This window comes from Pogonomyrmex barbatus, unplaced genomic scaffold (genome assembly GCF_055798465.1).
Source record: "Pogonomyrmex barbatus isolate J1 unplaced genomic scaffold, ASM5579846v1 scaffold7, whole genome shotgun sequence".
NCBI classification, from domain to species: domain Eukaryota; kingdom Metazoa; phylum Arthropoda; class Insecta; order Hymenoptera; family Formicidae; genus Pogonomyrmex; species Pogonomyrmex barbatus.
This window is the reverse complement of record NW_028297171.1, coordinates 8,389,836-8,404,335: the sequence shown is the minus strand read 5'-3', so window position 1 is coordinate 8,404,335 and position 14,500 is coordinate 8,389,836. Positions and strand designations below refer to the sequence as shown.

Here is a 14,500-nt window from a genome sequence, read left to right as displayed (position 1 = left end):
ACATCTTTAACAGAAAATTACGGTGTATTTTTTTGACACAGATAGTTACAGATAGTTACAGTTATGTATTTTTTTTTTCTTCCAATTAAAAGGATCAACTGAACGTTAATGTTTTGGGAACTCGGTTAATTATCGGGCAGTCCGTGTATGGAGTGTGTCTGTGTGCAGATTGTGTATAAGAAGGCATTGCCAGAGCAGCAGCTTCCCTAAATTATTTTGGCCGTGAGTTTAGAGTACCTCGGGGCCTCGATCGGCGCGAATGTAGTTTCGCGAATGTGTCCGGGCCACAGATATATTACACATACACATACACTCATACCGACTAAACTGCAGTGGAACAAACGTCTACGTGTAATACAGTCGATACGAATTGAGAAGAAAGAACTCTATTAGAGGTACACGAACGAGTATTACCCTTAAGAGAAGAATGCGCGACGTTGAAAAGAAATGCTCAATTGCTCACTCGTTTTTACACATCGCTTTATGCACACGAATACACGCTGCCGAAGATCGTCGATTTCTATATTTACAAGGTCGCGTTAACTGCATCGATCTTAATGATAAGTAGTAATTAATACACACGAGTCCATCGAGAAATCTACCTAATTAGTCTTTTAATCATTACGGATGCGAAGATTCGCAAAATCCTATGATTAAGATGCTCTCGCAATTGATTCCACGAATCAAAAATTTTTTAATATTAAATAATATTTCATTTATTCGTTATTAATATAATATTAATTTTATTTATTGAATAAAAAAAAACATTCGTTTTCTGTTATTCCCAAAAATCGATAAGTAATTAATAATTGTTAGGTATTATACACATCGAAAAAATTAATTTCTGTAATTATTTACATCTTTCTTTCGCCTTAATTTTGTTATTTTTTTTCTTAATATTTCTTTTAAAAATGTGTTTTTTACTGTTAATTGTGGCAAAGGTTGATTCGTTTTGAATATTCGATAATTGAAATATCAGCATCGAGTTAATTAAGTTAACCTTATAATTCAGATTCGAAATAATCACATAATATCCTGCTATAATTTTTATGTGCGAGAGCATCGCAGACGAGAACTACGTTTTTATTTATTAGGACGTAGGAAACATCAAGAACGAGAGACACACAGAACACGAAATCGGAGGATCGATGATCGAAGATCGAGGATATCCGCGCTTGAAACTTCGTCTCTGATTCTCGTCCAGTAATATTTATAAAAAATAGCACTCCCATCGAAGCTTCTCTGAAATATCTTACAGCCGCCATCTCCGTGATAATCTCAATTTTCCTCAGTCATTAATCGCGTCTGAGGCGAAGGCTCGATCAGCGATCATTGATCTTAGAAAACACCACATTGTTGCTATTCTATACGAATATCGTTCGCGCGAAAGAAAAATATATATACATATATAGAATACGTTGTCAAAAATTGTTCCTGAAATTATGCTCGCCCCTTGGCATTTTAAATACAATGTCGTCTAATGTTGATTAGAGTGAAATTGCGCGAGGGGCATTTTCAGCTCGCAGACTTACCTAATCGCTGAAAGATAGAGGGATCTTTAGATTCTAAAAACGTGTATCGGCTCTCTTTTTTTCTCGTCGCGAGACAAAATGTTTTTCGCGTGCTCTTTGAAAAGCGAAGAAGCGTCTACGTTCTATTTCTACGTATGTACATCGATGCTTAAATGCTAAAACTGTTTGAAAAGGCTTCGGGCTACTTTCAAGGTACGCCAATATCTCCTCGAAGTCTCCTCGAAGGATCGTTGAGTATTTATGCGACGAAGGCTCCTGGTCAGGCTCGTCCTCATTCGTACACAGGATGTTTAGTAATAGGCACGTCTACTAAATAGACCAATATTTTTTAATGAAAATTAAAATAGGTTTCCTGTTGATTTTAGAAATTTAAAGTATTTTCCCGATCCTAATTATTTAATCATACTATTTAAATTGAAAAAAATAATTTATTTTAAATATCAGAAAAATTCACTTTCATTACATTTATATTAAAAAAAAATAATTATTAAAAAAAAAATGATAATCTGATTTTTATATCCTCCGATAATATATTTGATATGTTAAAAAAGCAAAGAAACAAAGAGCATCTGGGACTAAAATATCGTCAAAATAAAATAATTTAAAATATATAATCTTGTTATTTTATTTTATTATTTTAGACAAATTAAACTTTATATAAATTAAATGAAAATTGAATTAATTGAAAAATAATGGTGTGGCTAATTATTAATGTGTTTTGAAACGAAATGATTTTCTTTTTTCATTCTTATCAATTGGAAATTATTTTAATTTTCAACAACAAATGTCGCCAAGCGTACGAAACGCACATATTTCCGAACACCCTATAGATTATATTATATCATGAAACACGCTGTGTGTTTCTGGAAAGATGCAGTCTGTACAATCAGACGACTTCGTCTGATTTCGCGCACAATTTTTATTATCCTTTTCTCTTACGCTTTCGTTTCACTTTTTATTTTAACTTTGACTTCACATTTGTCTTCTTTCTTTATCTTCTTTCTTTCGTACTGAAAGAATACGAGGTTGTATACCCGATATCTTGGATTTATCATATCAACTATTCTCCCTTTTTGTAAGATATTTTTAGTTGTCGCAATTATCTTGTTGGTTTTCCGTTGTTACCTTATATATACATCGCACGGATCATTGCGAGTCCTTGGCCTATAGATTCTTTATTGCATAAACTTGACATGCTTTGCCAATAGCTTAGCTATAATGTGCAAAGCTTGTGCACTTGCATTTATTAACAATAAATGCCATAAATTTCTTAAAGATTTATCGCGTACTATCAACATATATTTTAACATTTAGAATCATATCAAGCAATCGGATACAAATTTCAATCTAAATTAAGATAAATTTCAGCTTTCAATTTTTATTTAAATTTATTTTTATATATTTAATATTTATTTTTATTTAATTTATTTTACTCTCTCTCACTGTCTTTCTGTTTCTTTCTCTATATGTTTAATTTATATGTTTAATTTACTTGTTTTATTATATTTTGAATTGAATATTTAATTATCGCTAGTCTAAATAATTAGATAATATAAATGGAAATGATTAACTTAATTAAAAAAAGAACAATATATAAAATTATAATAAATTATAATATAAAAATTAGATATGTAAGATTTAAAAAAGCATTCTAATAATATAAAGATTATTAATATAAAAATTCTTGTAAAAATTTGTATTTTGTTATTTATGTCATTTCTTATGTAAAACGAATAGAAATCAAGCTTTATTTTTATTTTGTTATTTTTTACATTCCCTTTACTTACGTTATACGTGATGTTTTAAATACACTCGTAAAAACGTGATTGTAATAAACACACATATACGGTGCTTTAAAATTCGTAAGTATTGTACGGATGAAAAATTTTTTTGTCCTTTTGCATTCTTTCGATTTCTTTCTCTCAGCCAATTGATATCGGCTATTTTCCATCAACCTTTCAACACCATGAACTTTCACGAGAATCGAGGGAATCGTCGGATTTTAAAGTATCAAGAGGCAGCTTCATAAAAGTCTCATTTCGCAAAAGTTATTTAGTACAAATAAATTATTTTCGTTGATAAAAATAATTTAAGATAAAATAAAAAGGTACGTTAGAAAATGAAAATAATGTGAAATAAAGAATAAAATAAATTATATCTTGAAAACTAAACAAATCAAGTTTATTAAGTGAGAATTAAAAGCTGTATTTATATCAAATTTTGCAATTTTAGATTTTTATTATTTAATCCCTTAATATTCTTATGATTTTAAAATATCATAAATACGCGTTTGCTCCTTCATTCGAATTTTAGCAAAATGGAGTCATGTGTGTTAATAATCTCGCTTCTCGAATATCGTGAAGGAATGATCGAGGTTGTGCAAAGTTATGCAAGAAATCGGCGAAAAATCAAACGAAGTCGCGCTAGATCCGATCAAGTATGTATTAATCGATAACGCACATCACGATGTCCTTATATATTCACCTAGGTACGTACTATTCTTAAATTGTACCAATATACAATAATAAAATGTAAACTTGATAATATTAAGGCCTCTTAGTTACTAACGACAAGTCGTCACAATTTTATATCTCTGATCACTACGACTACACTACCGATAGGAAAGCGACAAGAATCATTTTATTTCGTCCCACAGTCTACAGAACCGCCGAGTATCGACCTGTCGATCCCTATGTACTTTCATCTTCGGAAACATTGGAGAAATACGAGTATCACAAAACGAACATTTAACTCATCTTTAAATAAAAAATTGCGAGTGTTTCTTGAGATTTATATTACGATATTTCTCATATTTGCATCATAACTGAACACAGTGCGACGTATCCAATTTGCGTTGAAAAAGATTCAAAATCCTCTTTTATGTCACTTTTACCTTCTTATTCGTTATTATTCGTACAATCGCTTCGAAAACGGTTTTCATAATTTTCAGTCACTTGTAGCGGCGAGATGCAAGTGAAATCTTTCTTACGGTGTAGCTTCTTGGTCCACTTCGAGGATATCGATGATATGGATCAATAATACGATATTCCGCAGCGAAATGTAAATAAAGAATCTCGCATTGAGAGAAAACGTTTCCTCGACGCGCGTTCGATATCGGCGGATTTCTGTCGCGAGAGATTCGTGTTATTTACAATTTGTACAATCTCGCGTGTTGGCGAATCTTAGAAAGAGAGTCGCCGATACGGCAAAAAAAATTGCTCACTTGCTGCCTCATCGATTGGCGACGAGATCGTGCGAAACAATCATCGTACAACTTACCACTTTGTCATACCAAACGTATCCTCGACACGCGTTCGATTGATTTTTGTCTGACGCGATAGAGAAATTTATTTACAAGATACGGAAAATCTACGTCCGCAATGTTTCTCCCTGCTTTCAACACAACAAAATTGAAATGAAGAAACACGAGTGCGAGGGACATTGACATGTAAACGAAAATCAAAACCAATTAATTGACTTAATTAAATTAATCGGCAAAATAACTCGCTGTCTGTACAGAGAGTTGCGGGAAACTTTAATCATATGCTAAAGAAGCCAGGAACGGAAATGCGAGAGGATATGGAATTTGGATGTGTATGCGCGTACGACTAAATTAAAGACAAGAGAACCATCGCTTTCGATCTTTTTTACTCTTTTTCTTTTCTTTTCCGTAGCAACTTTATTGTTCGGTGCATCTCTCGTGTCAGCCACTTTCCATAATGAAGGCATATTTGCTAGTGTGGAGTATACGTGGACTTGTTTATTTTATGTTTTTTTTTTTTGTCGCTTAATTACTCGTTATCTCTATAACGTAGGTACCTTATCACCTAGCCTCCGCCATTGTAATTCATACGATGCATCGTAAAATGCATACGTGCGTACTTCAAATGTGCGCGCGCGTGTGTATGTATAAGAGGACACAAATGCATGATAATAAGAATGCGCAATTGATTTTCGTATCGAAGTAAATCGTCAAATGTACGACCGACCAGCTACAGTGAGCCTACATATTTACAAACTTCGTCATTTAATTCGTCTACTTTTAATAGGAAACATTAATCGCATATTCTTTTCCTCTTTAGTTTTCCGCCTTTCTCTGTCATACAATGGAAATAAAAATCGGTACAATTTCGGTAAACCAAAATTTCTATCTTGTACACCACAAATTATCCTGTCATCATCATCATCATCATCATCATCATCATCATCAAAATTAAGATATCTATATCTAATATTATTGAATTAAGTAATAGACTTACGATGATTAATGTCTGGGAAAAAAAAAATTATCAGATTGGAAAAACTTACGCGAAGGAAATAGAAGTTATGTAAATTATACCGATTTTTATTTCTAATTATATTCACATATGCATCATACACTTACATACCCAGTCTTACTTCCGGTTTGCTGTCTTTCCCACTCGCTCGTTCTTAATTGAGCTAAAATTATAAATCGCATGGAGAAATTCTTTAGCGAATTGCGCGTCTTTCTCGGCGACGAATTGCAAGTATAAGTCTTTGAATGTTCGTAAAAAAAAATCGCTCGCGTTTCGTTCTTTCTCGTTTTGTCATCGTTTGCGTCGCAAGTTTGAAAAAAATTTGGAGGATCACGCGATCGCAAACAATCACAACAAAATCATCCGATTGATAAATTAAAAACGCTGTCATCTTTAATATTTATAATTTACACTTTCAAATAATTAATAATTCGATAGATAATCTTATGAGTTTGAATAAAAATTCGTGATGAAATGTTGCTTTTCAAATTCCTCCGGATTCCATATTCCATATTCGGATTTGAACGCATCTAATATAATTGAACGATCTAATATATGCAAGTAAAAATCGAATTCGATCTTTAATTGTTATCAAATATCCACTAAAAGTATGAAAAATAGAAAAAGTAAAAATTGTTATCGCTATCGAGCAAGAATTAAAAATACTTGATTAATCGTGCATGCGTCTGTGTGTGTGTGTATCATGCATATCATTGATTTATCATATCCGAATGCTCGGAAATCTCAATCAGATTACGCTTGACTCACATCCGGATTGATTTTGAACGAATGAACGATTTCGAAAGGAACGTTGGACGAAGCATCAATGGCAGAATCTTCGAGTGAAAACACTCTGGCATTTCTAATAATAAATTTAATAATGGCAATAATCGCGCAGTAAATATGCAAATTCGGAATATTATTTTCGTAAAATGCAAAAAATTCTTTTGTATCATTCATTGATTTTTAATCTAAAACAGATCTCTTTTAGTCTAAATATAAGTAACAACCAATCTTTTGTTACAGAAATTGGTACGTATGTATATATAATTGAATAACATATATACATATATATAATTTTAATAATTATTACAATAATTTTTCTGTATGATGTCTATCCCGGTCCTTCTCAGATTTTTCGGCACATTATATAAACAATTGCATTAATTAAATTTCTTTTCAATTAAAAATCTTAAAGTTTCGTTAGAAACTAATTGGAACATTAAAATCAATAAACTTATCTTCTCAGATCAAAATGGAGTTCAGCAATAGAAGAAAGGAAAAAAATAAAAATTGTTCGAAATAATTGCATTATAGATAATCCAAATAACAAAGTTCACAAATGATAGACAAGTTACTAGAAGAAAAGAGATTGATTTTTGAATAATTAGTAAATGATTATACATACCAAAAGTTTGCGGTGAGTTTGCGTTGTCTGAGTTTTCTTGTTATTATTTATATTTTATATCAAAGAGAACTGTTTGTACAACTTTATTTTAAGATTAGAAACGCAGATGACGCTTGAAAGTAAAATATTTTGCAATCGCAACGAATCTCCTGATGAGCTGCCATTTATGATACATGATGACGATGATAATTTATTTACAAAGTGAAGTTGGAGAAGTTGGAGAAGCGCGCTACGTTATCTATCTCAAAAATGATACACGAGTACGTTGTTATAATAATTAGAATCAGAACGTTATAATAATTAGAATCAAACGAAAGAAATGAAGAACGTTGTTACGGGAAAAGATATGCTGATTTCTACAAAAACGCATGTATATTGAATACGCATATAATTTTGTAAATTACCCAATGAAATTCTATATTCAAAATAAAGTTTTTGAAAGTTTATTCAAAGTATGTCAAGATGTATTAATGTACTGATTATTATTTTCAGCGTTCATAAAAAATTGCCGCGTAAACATTCTTTTGACGTTACGTTAAAGATTGAAATTTCGCAATAAAGTCTCAAGTATTTGCAACACGCGTTAACGATCGACATCGTCAAAGAAAAATACGCAATATTATTACATCAGATATTATTTGCAATATCGACAGATGTATAAATGTAACATTGTCACGACACAAGCACACAATGACAAATGCATCCTCTTTGCGATGCCACAAACGTGCACATTATGCTATCGCTGTAAATTTAATAGCGATAATCACCGGAAATTGCATCGCAGAGAAATACTTATATATCAAACATAGAAATATTTCAAGAGGATCAAAAAATGCGTTTTTCGCTTCATTGAACCTCACGTCAACACCTTGTCTCATGGTTAAATAGTACTCTCAATCGGTATCCAGCGAACTAAACGAACGCGTTTCAGTCTCCAAAATATTATCATTTCCCGACTGACTCTTCTAATTTTTTATTTCACGTTTCCAACGCATTCACGTTTATCATTAAAATATCGCCCTTTCAATAAAATACATCTTTTTATACATTTTATTTTTTTTTTCTCTACTTTGCTTATTCAAAACTATTTTACAAAAAACGAAAAATTTGATTTTAAGAATTAATTTTTTCGATTGTCTTCCCTCATATATACAAAAGCAAATGTATGTTTACATGATCAGATAAATCTACAGATGAACAAATAAAAGAAAATATCTTTTACATAAAATGTGTTTTCGGGCAACTAAAAGGTGAGTGAAATAAAAAAAAAAATTAAAATGAAAAACAAAGAAAATATATCTTCGCGAAATAAAAAGGTATTAAAATATCATAATTAACACCTTTACAATTTGTGTTGCAATTTAATTCGCGATGACAGCAATTATTATAGAATAATCGCTTTATTTTCTATACGCTTTATTATCGGTAAATTTATTATTACCGATATTGGAAAAGTTTCCTTAATTCAATCTTTAGTGTGTTTTCTTTTACGGGCCACACACATAGCGCATCATTTTTAAATGCTTAATTAAACGACTATACTTAATTCACGCGCATCTGTCTCGAAGTAACAAATTTCCACATTTCTTTTCATGTTCGATCACCGCGAGCTGAATCTGCGCTATAAAAGAAAAAAAGAACACATGCGTCTTCTTTACCGTCGATAAGAATCAAACGTATGTCTCACTAAATCGTTGCTATCATTTTTTTCTCACTTTGTCCTAAAAGTATTTTATCGTCAGAACTACTACTGCCTATCTAAAAATCTCTTAATCTAAAATCACACTCAGAACGTAATTATATGCGTCCTTCTGTTTTTCTGTACATCTCGAATTATCGCTCAAGATACGAAACACGATAAAACGAAAAGAAAGAAAACGCTTCAGGATAGAGAACGGTATGTCGCGCTTGCTTCAGAGTTTCTCTGTAGCCGAAAAGAATATCCGCATTCATTCACTGATAAAACAACAACAATATTTATAATTATAATTATAAATATGCAATTACAATATTTTTCAATGGTATTGTCAAAATATGCGTCTCTGTTCTTCTGCTTTATTCTTGGTGATTTCGATAACATTGTACTTTGTATTTATTCCATCTATTTTATTTAGATATGTTATTATATGTTCCTATTATATGTTTCTAGAAGCTGTTGTTTTATCAATGAACTGAAATGAGAATAAAAGCATTCAAACGATCTCCGACAATCTCAGTCTCTCTTGAAAGCGACTTGAATCGGACATTTGGATAAATATTTGGCATAGTAGTCAAATTAGAAATTAATAAATCAGATCTTTTAAATTATATTTTTATAATATATATTATAATTATATAATATAGATCAACACTGTATAAAATCTTAATTCCCCGATATTTAATTCCTTTAACAAATACTTGGGAAAGATTTAATATTTTTAATATAATAATTAAAAAGTGATTCAAGAAATTATATGCAATTATATGCGCGGCTGTATTTCTATGTTTTATTATTATTGTGATGTAACGAGTATTCAATCGCAGATTTGATCAAGACATGTCGATTGTCAAGATTCGTTTGAATCGATCGAATTCGCGTGTCTAGTTACTGTCACATGATTAGGGCGCTTACAACATACAATTGAAAATACCGAAAGTACTTAGCTACATAGAAATGGCTTCGATCCAGCGCTTTCTTTCGTCCCGATCCTCCGCGTAGATTCTTCTTATCGGGGATTTAGATCAGATGTAAAATCCATGCTGCAAACTGTTTCACGCATTCGCTTCTTTCTTCAATTCTACATGAAACATGACAATCATCGTGTAACGTTTACTTTTCTCGCGTTCTTAAACCTAGGAAATCGAATCTAAAATAAAGAAATTACGTCGGCTCCGATTCCTGATTTTCACTCTTCTTTCTTTCATTCTCCTATATTTTTTAAATTATTTATTTAACTCTTTCCCTCTCCTCTTTCTTCGTATCGATACATCGCGTTCATACGATAAGTCGGCAGTGCGTTTATTGGAATAAATCGCGATTCTGCGATCGCGCGAGGAAAATGAGGGAAAATGATCGTCGCCGAGGTGGGCAAGAATCGTTTCCTCGACGCGGAAATTCTCGAGATTTTCAAGATCGGCCGTCGACAAGATCATTGGACACATATGTGGTTCGCGCATTACCTTTGTCCTACCCTCTTGATACGCTTAGAACTGCGAAAGTCTTGCGAGACGTCCTCCTCTTTCTTTTATTTCCTAGTTTGAGATCTAAGGAGTCCTGTCATTCGAAATCTCGATCTTGAGAGACCAGAACGAGCGAACGTGGGATCGGAACAGTCACGAAAGAACAGGATGCGAGCTTCTTTCGACCTGTCGAGACGGCGAGTTGTCAACAAACGCGAAAGAGAATTCGTGAAAAGGTCGATCATAGCAACCATAATTTTTCTTCGAAACAACTCGGGCATTATAGACGATCCTTTTACGACATTTTCGATATCGTCGTCAATTCGTGCCTTCCAAATCACTTCGAAAACAACTTCGCGCTTACGTGGAATTCATCCTTTAGCTCCGCGTAGTTTCTCTTCTGAATGTAAAGTTTTCGGAAGCACAGCGAGAGCACTCGAAAGCTTTTATCCTATCCCGTCACCGCAACGATATACCTTCTTTACGATTTTAACATCCGCGTTTGTGACTCGCCGCAACTCTCCCACTTTTCCCGTTCTTTTCTCGCTTCTGCATTTTCGTTCGTCGCGCGTATCTATTCGAATTTCTACCTATCGTTCCCTTTCCTTCATCTTACACTGCGCTTCAGGAAAGACACCTCAATCTAAAAGACTTACGAGTCTTTATTTTAGTAAAATGCGCTAGTCGCTCAATCAAATGCTGCTTCGTTATCAATGCTGACGTTAGAGAGGAAAAGTGCCTATCGTATCACTCCCTATTTCTACAGTCTCTTTAATTTCGGATTATCGCTGCATTGAGAAGAATCGATGACGACGGCAGCTTCTTCGACTCGTCGATTCTCTTCTCTCTTCTTTCTACTTTTTGTTCCTCTTCGTGACTGATTTGTCGTCAATTTATCGTGATTTATTGCGAATCGTGCCTCGATGAAAATCCGTATTCGCGATGATCGATTCAAGGTTCAGCTCTTTCTTCAGCAAACCAAGGATCTCATATAGAAAACGTTTTTTCCGGTTCTCGAGTTTCCACCAATCGGAGAGAGAACAAATCGTGCAACATCCTCGGATAAATATCTTGTGGACATAAATCCGGGAACGATATCTCATCAAGGATGATACGATTCGAAATAGGCTTTCCATTTTGCTGATTTCCGAATGTCCTCACGACATCCTTGAATATTTCACTAAGGATGAATTTTTTTCGAGCGTGACCATCGTTCAGAAATGTCTCATCGAGGATGACAGGATTTGAAATTCTATCTTCCTATTCCTTGAAATACTCTCGAGAAATATCCTATCGAGGATTATTCGATTCGCAGCAATGATTTTTCAATCATTTTAGAGACACTATTCTCGAGAGATATTCTTTCAAGGACAAATCCATTCGCAGTGACACTCTTGAGGGATAACTTGTCGATTCAGAGTTATCTTTTTATTCCTCAGGGCATCCTCGAGCAATCTCCCGTCAAGAACTATTCGATTCGGAGCAATAATCTCATCAGCATGACGACATCCTCGAGGGATATCCTTTTGAGGACATTCAGCATGACGTTCTCAGGAATATCTCTCGCTGTCAGAGGATCCTCGATCAGGACGAGAAGAATTTTTCTCCCCTTCTTCCGGCACTTTCCCCTCCCACGCGCGCGCACATTTGCGCGCGTATTCGATCATAAATGCCAGCTAACCTCGCGCGACCTGTACACGTGTGTAAAATCTAAGAAAAGAACAAAGGACTGGCCCGTCTTTTTGACGTTCGCGTTTTACTATAGCTATTAATTATCACCCTCCTCTCCGCTTTTCCTGCGCTTTCCTGCTCTCACGGTACCCACGATTCCAACCCTCGGGAATCTCCCACCGCTCTTTACTGGAATTAATTGGCTACTTCGTGTTTTAAATTGGCTAATGTATGTGCGTGTACGTGTGCACGCGCACGCGTGTATGTAAATGTGTATGTGTGTGTATGTGTGTATATGTGTGTAGATGTGTTTCTCCCTTTCGATCATGTGTATACAATGTGTATAATACGTATAATATATTGCTATATATACATGCAAGGTGTAGTGGGATGCATAAAAAGATGTATAAATTTTATGTAAAATTCTAAGCTAGCTTTTCTTTGAAGAATTTATCAAATATGTTGTAATACTGATCTCTTCTAATCATTCCCCAGTTTTTAATATTGATCGTGAAAATTTTTTCAGATCTCAAATATTATTGAAGTGAATATCGATAATCATTATCCAAATCATTTCATCGAAATTTTGAGAGAAGAATTTCGTTTAAGTGCAAATTAAAATTAAATTAAAATATTATTAAACAGAATCTTATTTGTCTACTTGTACTTTATACCGTTGTTAAATCTTTTGATTAAACTTTGATTGTGAGCATTTCGAAGAGAAAGCTCGTTAAAGAAAGAACCAAGAAAGAAAGTATCCAGAAATGCATTTCGAAAGGAAAATAGAAGAAATCTTCTATTTCCTTGAAGCGCATGTCCCAAAGGGAAAATTGTATAAACTTCCAACTTTCTTTCGAGGAACATAAAGAAATCTAACAGACCAGTTTCTCTCAAATTTCTCGAAATATGTCCTTGTGTGAAAATCGATATTTTTTTATTCGTTCAACATTTTCAATGATTTAACACTTCCGAAAGATAATTTTCTCAAAGAAATTGTATTTTTGCGGAAAGATCGGATAAGGTCTAACATCATTGAAAAATGCATTTCTGGGATTAATCAAAAAAGATCTAAATTTCCTGTCATACGTCCCTACCATTTTTCTATGCATCCCTCACGATATCCCATGTGCATGTATATGTATCAGCTAGTCGAAAATTGAGGCTACAGTGTGCGGCAGTCTATTGTCTCTCTTGGCTCTTCTCTCCGTAGCTTCCAGTTCCTCGTCTTCCTTCTTCCTCCTTCTTTTCTTCTTCCTCTTGTTATCGGTGACTTATTATCTTCCGGTCGGCGAAGGGCCTCCTTTCTTCGTGGAGCGCGACGCGGAGTCGTCACCCTCGAGTCCGATGCTCTATCTCGGAAACGGGAACGGGGAAGACTTTTTATTCCCACTGGTGTGGAGAGGGTGGCAATTCCGAAGGATGAGCCACCGTGGAGCTGCAAGTCGTACGAACAAAACATTAGAGTGGCGACGAAGGGCAAGGGGGGTAAGGGGCCAAAGAAGCCAGACTGGGAGAACGTGCGACCCTTCTGCGGTAAAGCGAGCGATCACCCTGTATAACGGCCAATGGTATCTCAGCCAAAACGGTCTGGATAAAATCGCTTTCCCGTTTAAATTATATTATTAATTAAATTAAATTGTAAAATTAATAATTCTTGTTTTACGTGAAATTTAAAGCTTATTATTAGGCGATAATAATCCAATTACCGTAGAGTAGTTAGGGCAATCGATCGCAGAGCGAGTGAAGGGAGAACGAGTACAACTACATGCGAATTGTCGAGCTAACTTCTTACAGTCGAAAAGTCACGACATTTAAAAAATAATCTGAATAAAATTTAATTTCTTCCAAATGAAGAAATTTTTCAAACTTCTGAAATCTTAAAAAATTTCTTACATTGTTTAATAAGCATAAGCGATTGAAGTGATAAATTCAAATATACTGAATATAACATTTATATTCAGCTTAATTAGTTATATGGACGTTAATTATATCAAATATTTATATTATATCGAAATTAATCTGTATGTATTTGCTCGGCTATTCGCGTTCTCTAATGATCGAAAACGCGAAGTACGAAACGCCACAATAATAATAATTTACAACTACCACATTTCGCACTTCTTTGTTATCGATCGACTAAATCATAAGAACTAAAATCGTCAGCGAGCAGTAATAGTGCGGGGTGTTTTACTTTTTTTTTTTTTCGAGTCCGCTAAATAACATCACGGTTTTCTATTCTTTGTCATAGTAATAGAGAACACTAAAAAATTAGGTACAGCTAATAGCATATAATGTATATAATAATAATAATAAAAAAAAAAATTTTCTAAATTTGTGTATCTTTTCATGCCTAAGAATGTAATAAATTTACTACACACCAAATCAAGGTTCTCGCTCATCTTCGATGAGAAATCATTTTATCTTGGCGTTAATATAATTGTAATTGCCAAGTG

The 14,500-nt window shown here is 33.7% G+C and overlaps 1 protein-coding gene across 1 annotated transcript in view; it reads right to left on the bottom strand.

The window, feature by feature from the left end:
• Positions 1-47: 47 nt before the first annotated feature.
• nmo (serine/threonine-protein kinase nemo) overlaps positions 48-14,500 on the bottom strand; it is a gene marked incomplete at its 5' end in the record, with an annotated part of 49,361 nt that continues 34,908 nt past the window's right edge. The window contains one exon of the mRNA XM_025219888.2: positions 48-13,482. Coding sequence (XP_025075673.2) covers positions 13,428-13,482 — 55 coding nt within the window. The remainder of the gene's footprint in view (positions 13,483-14,500) is intronic.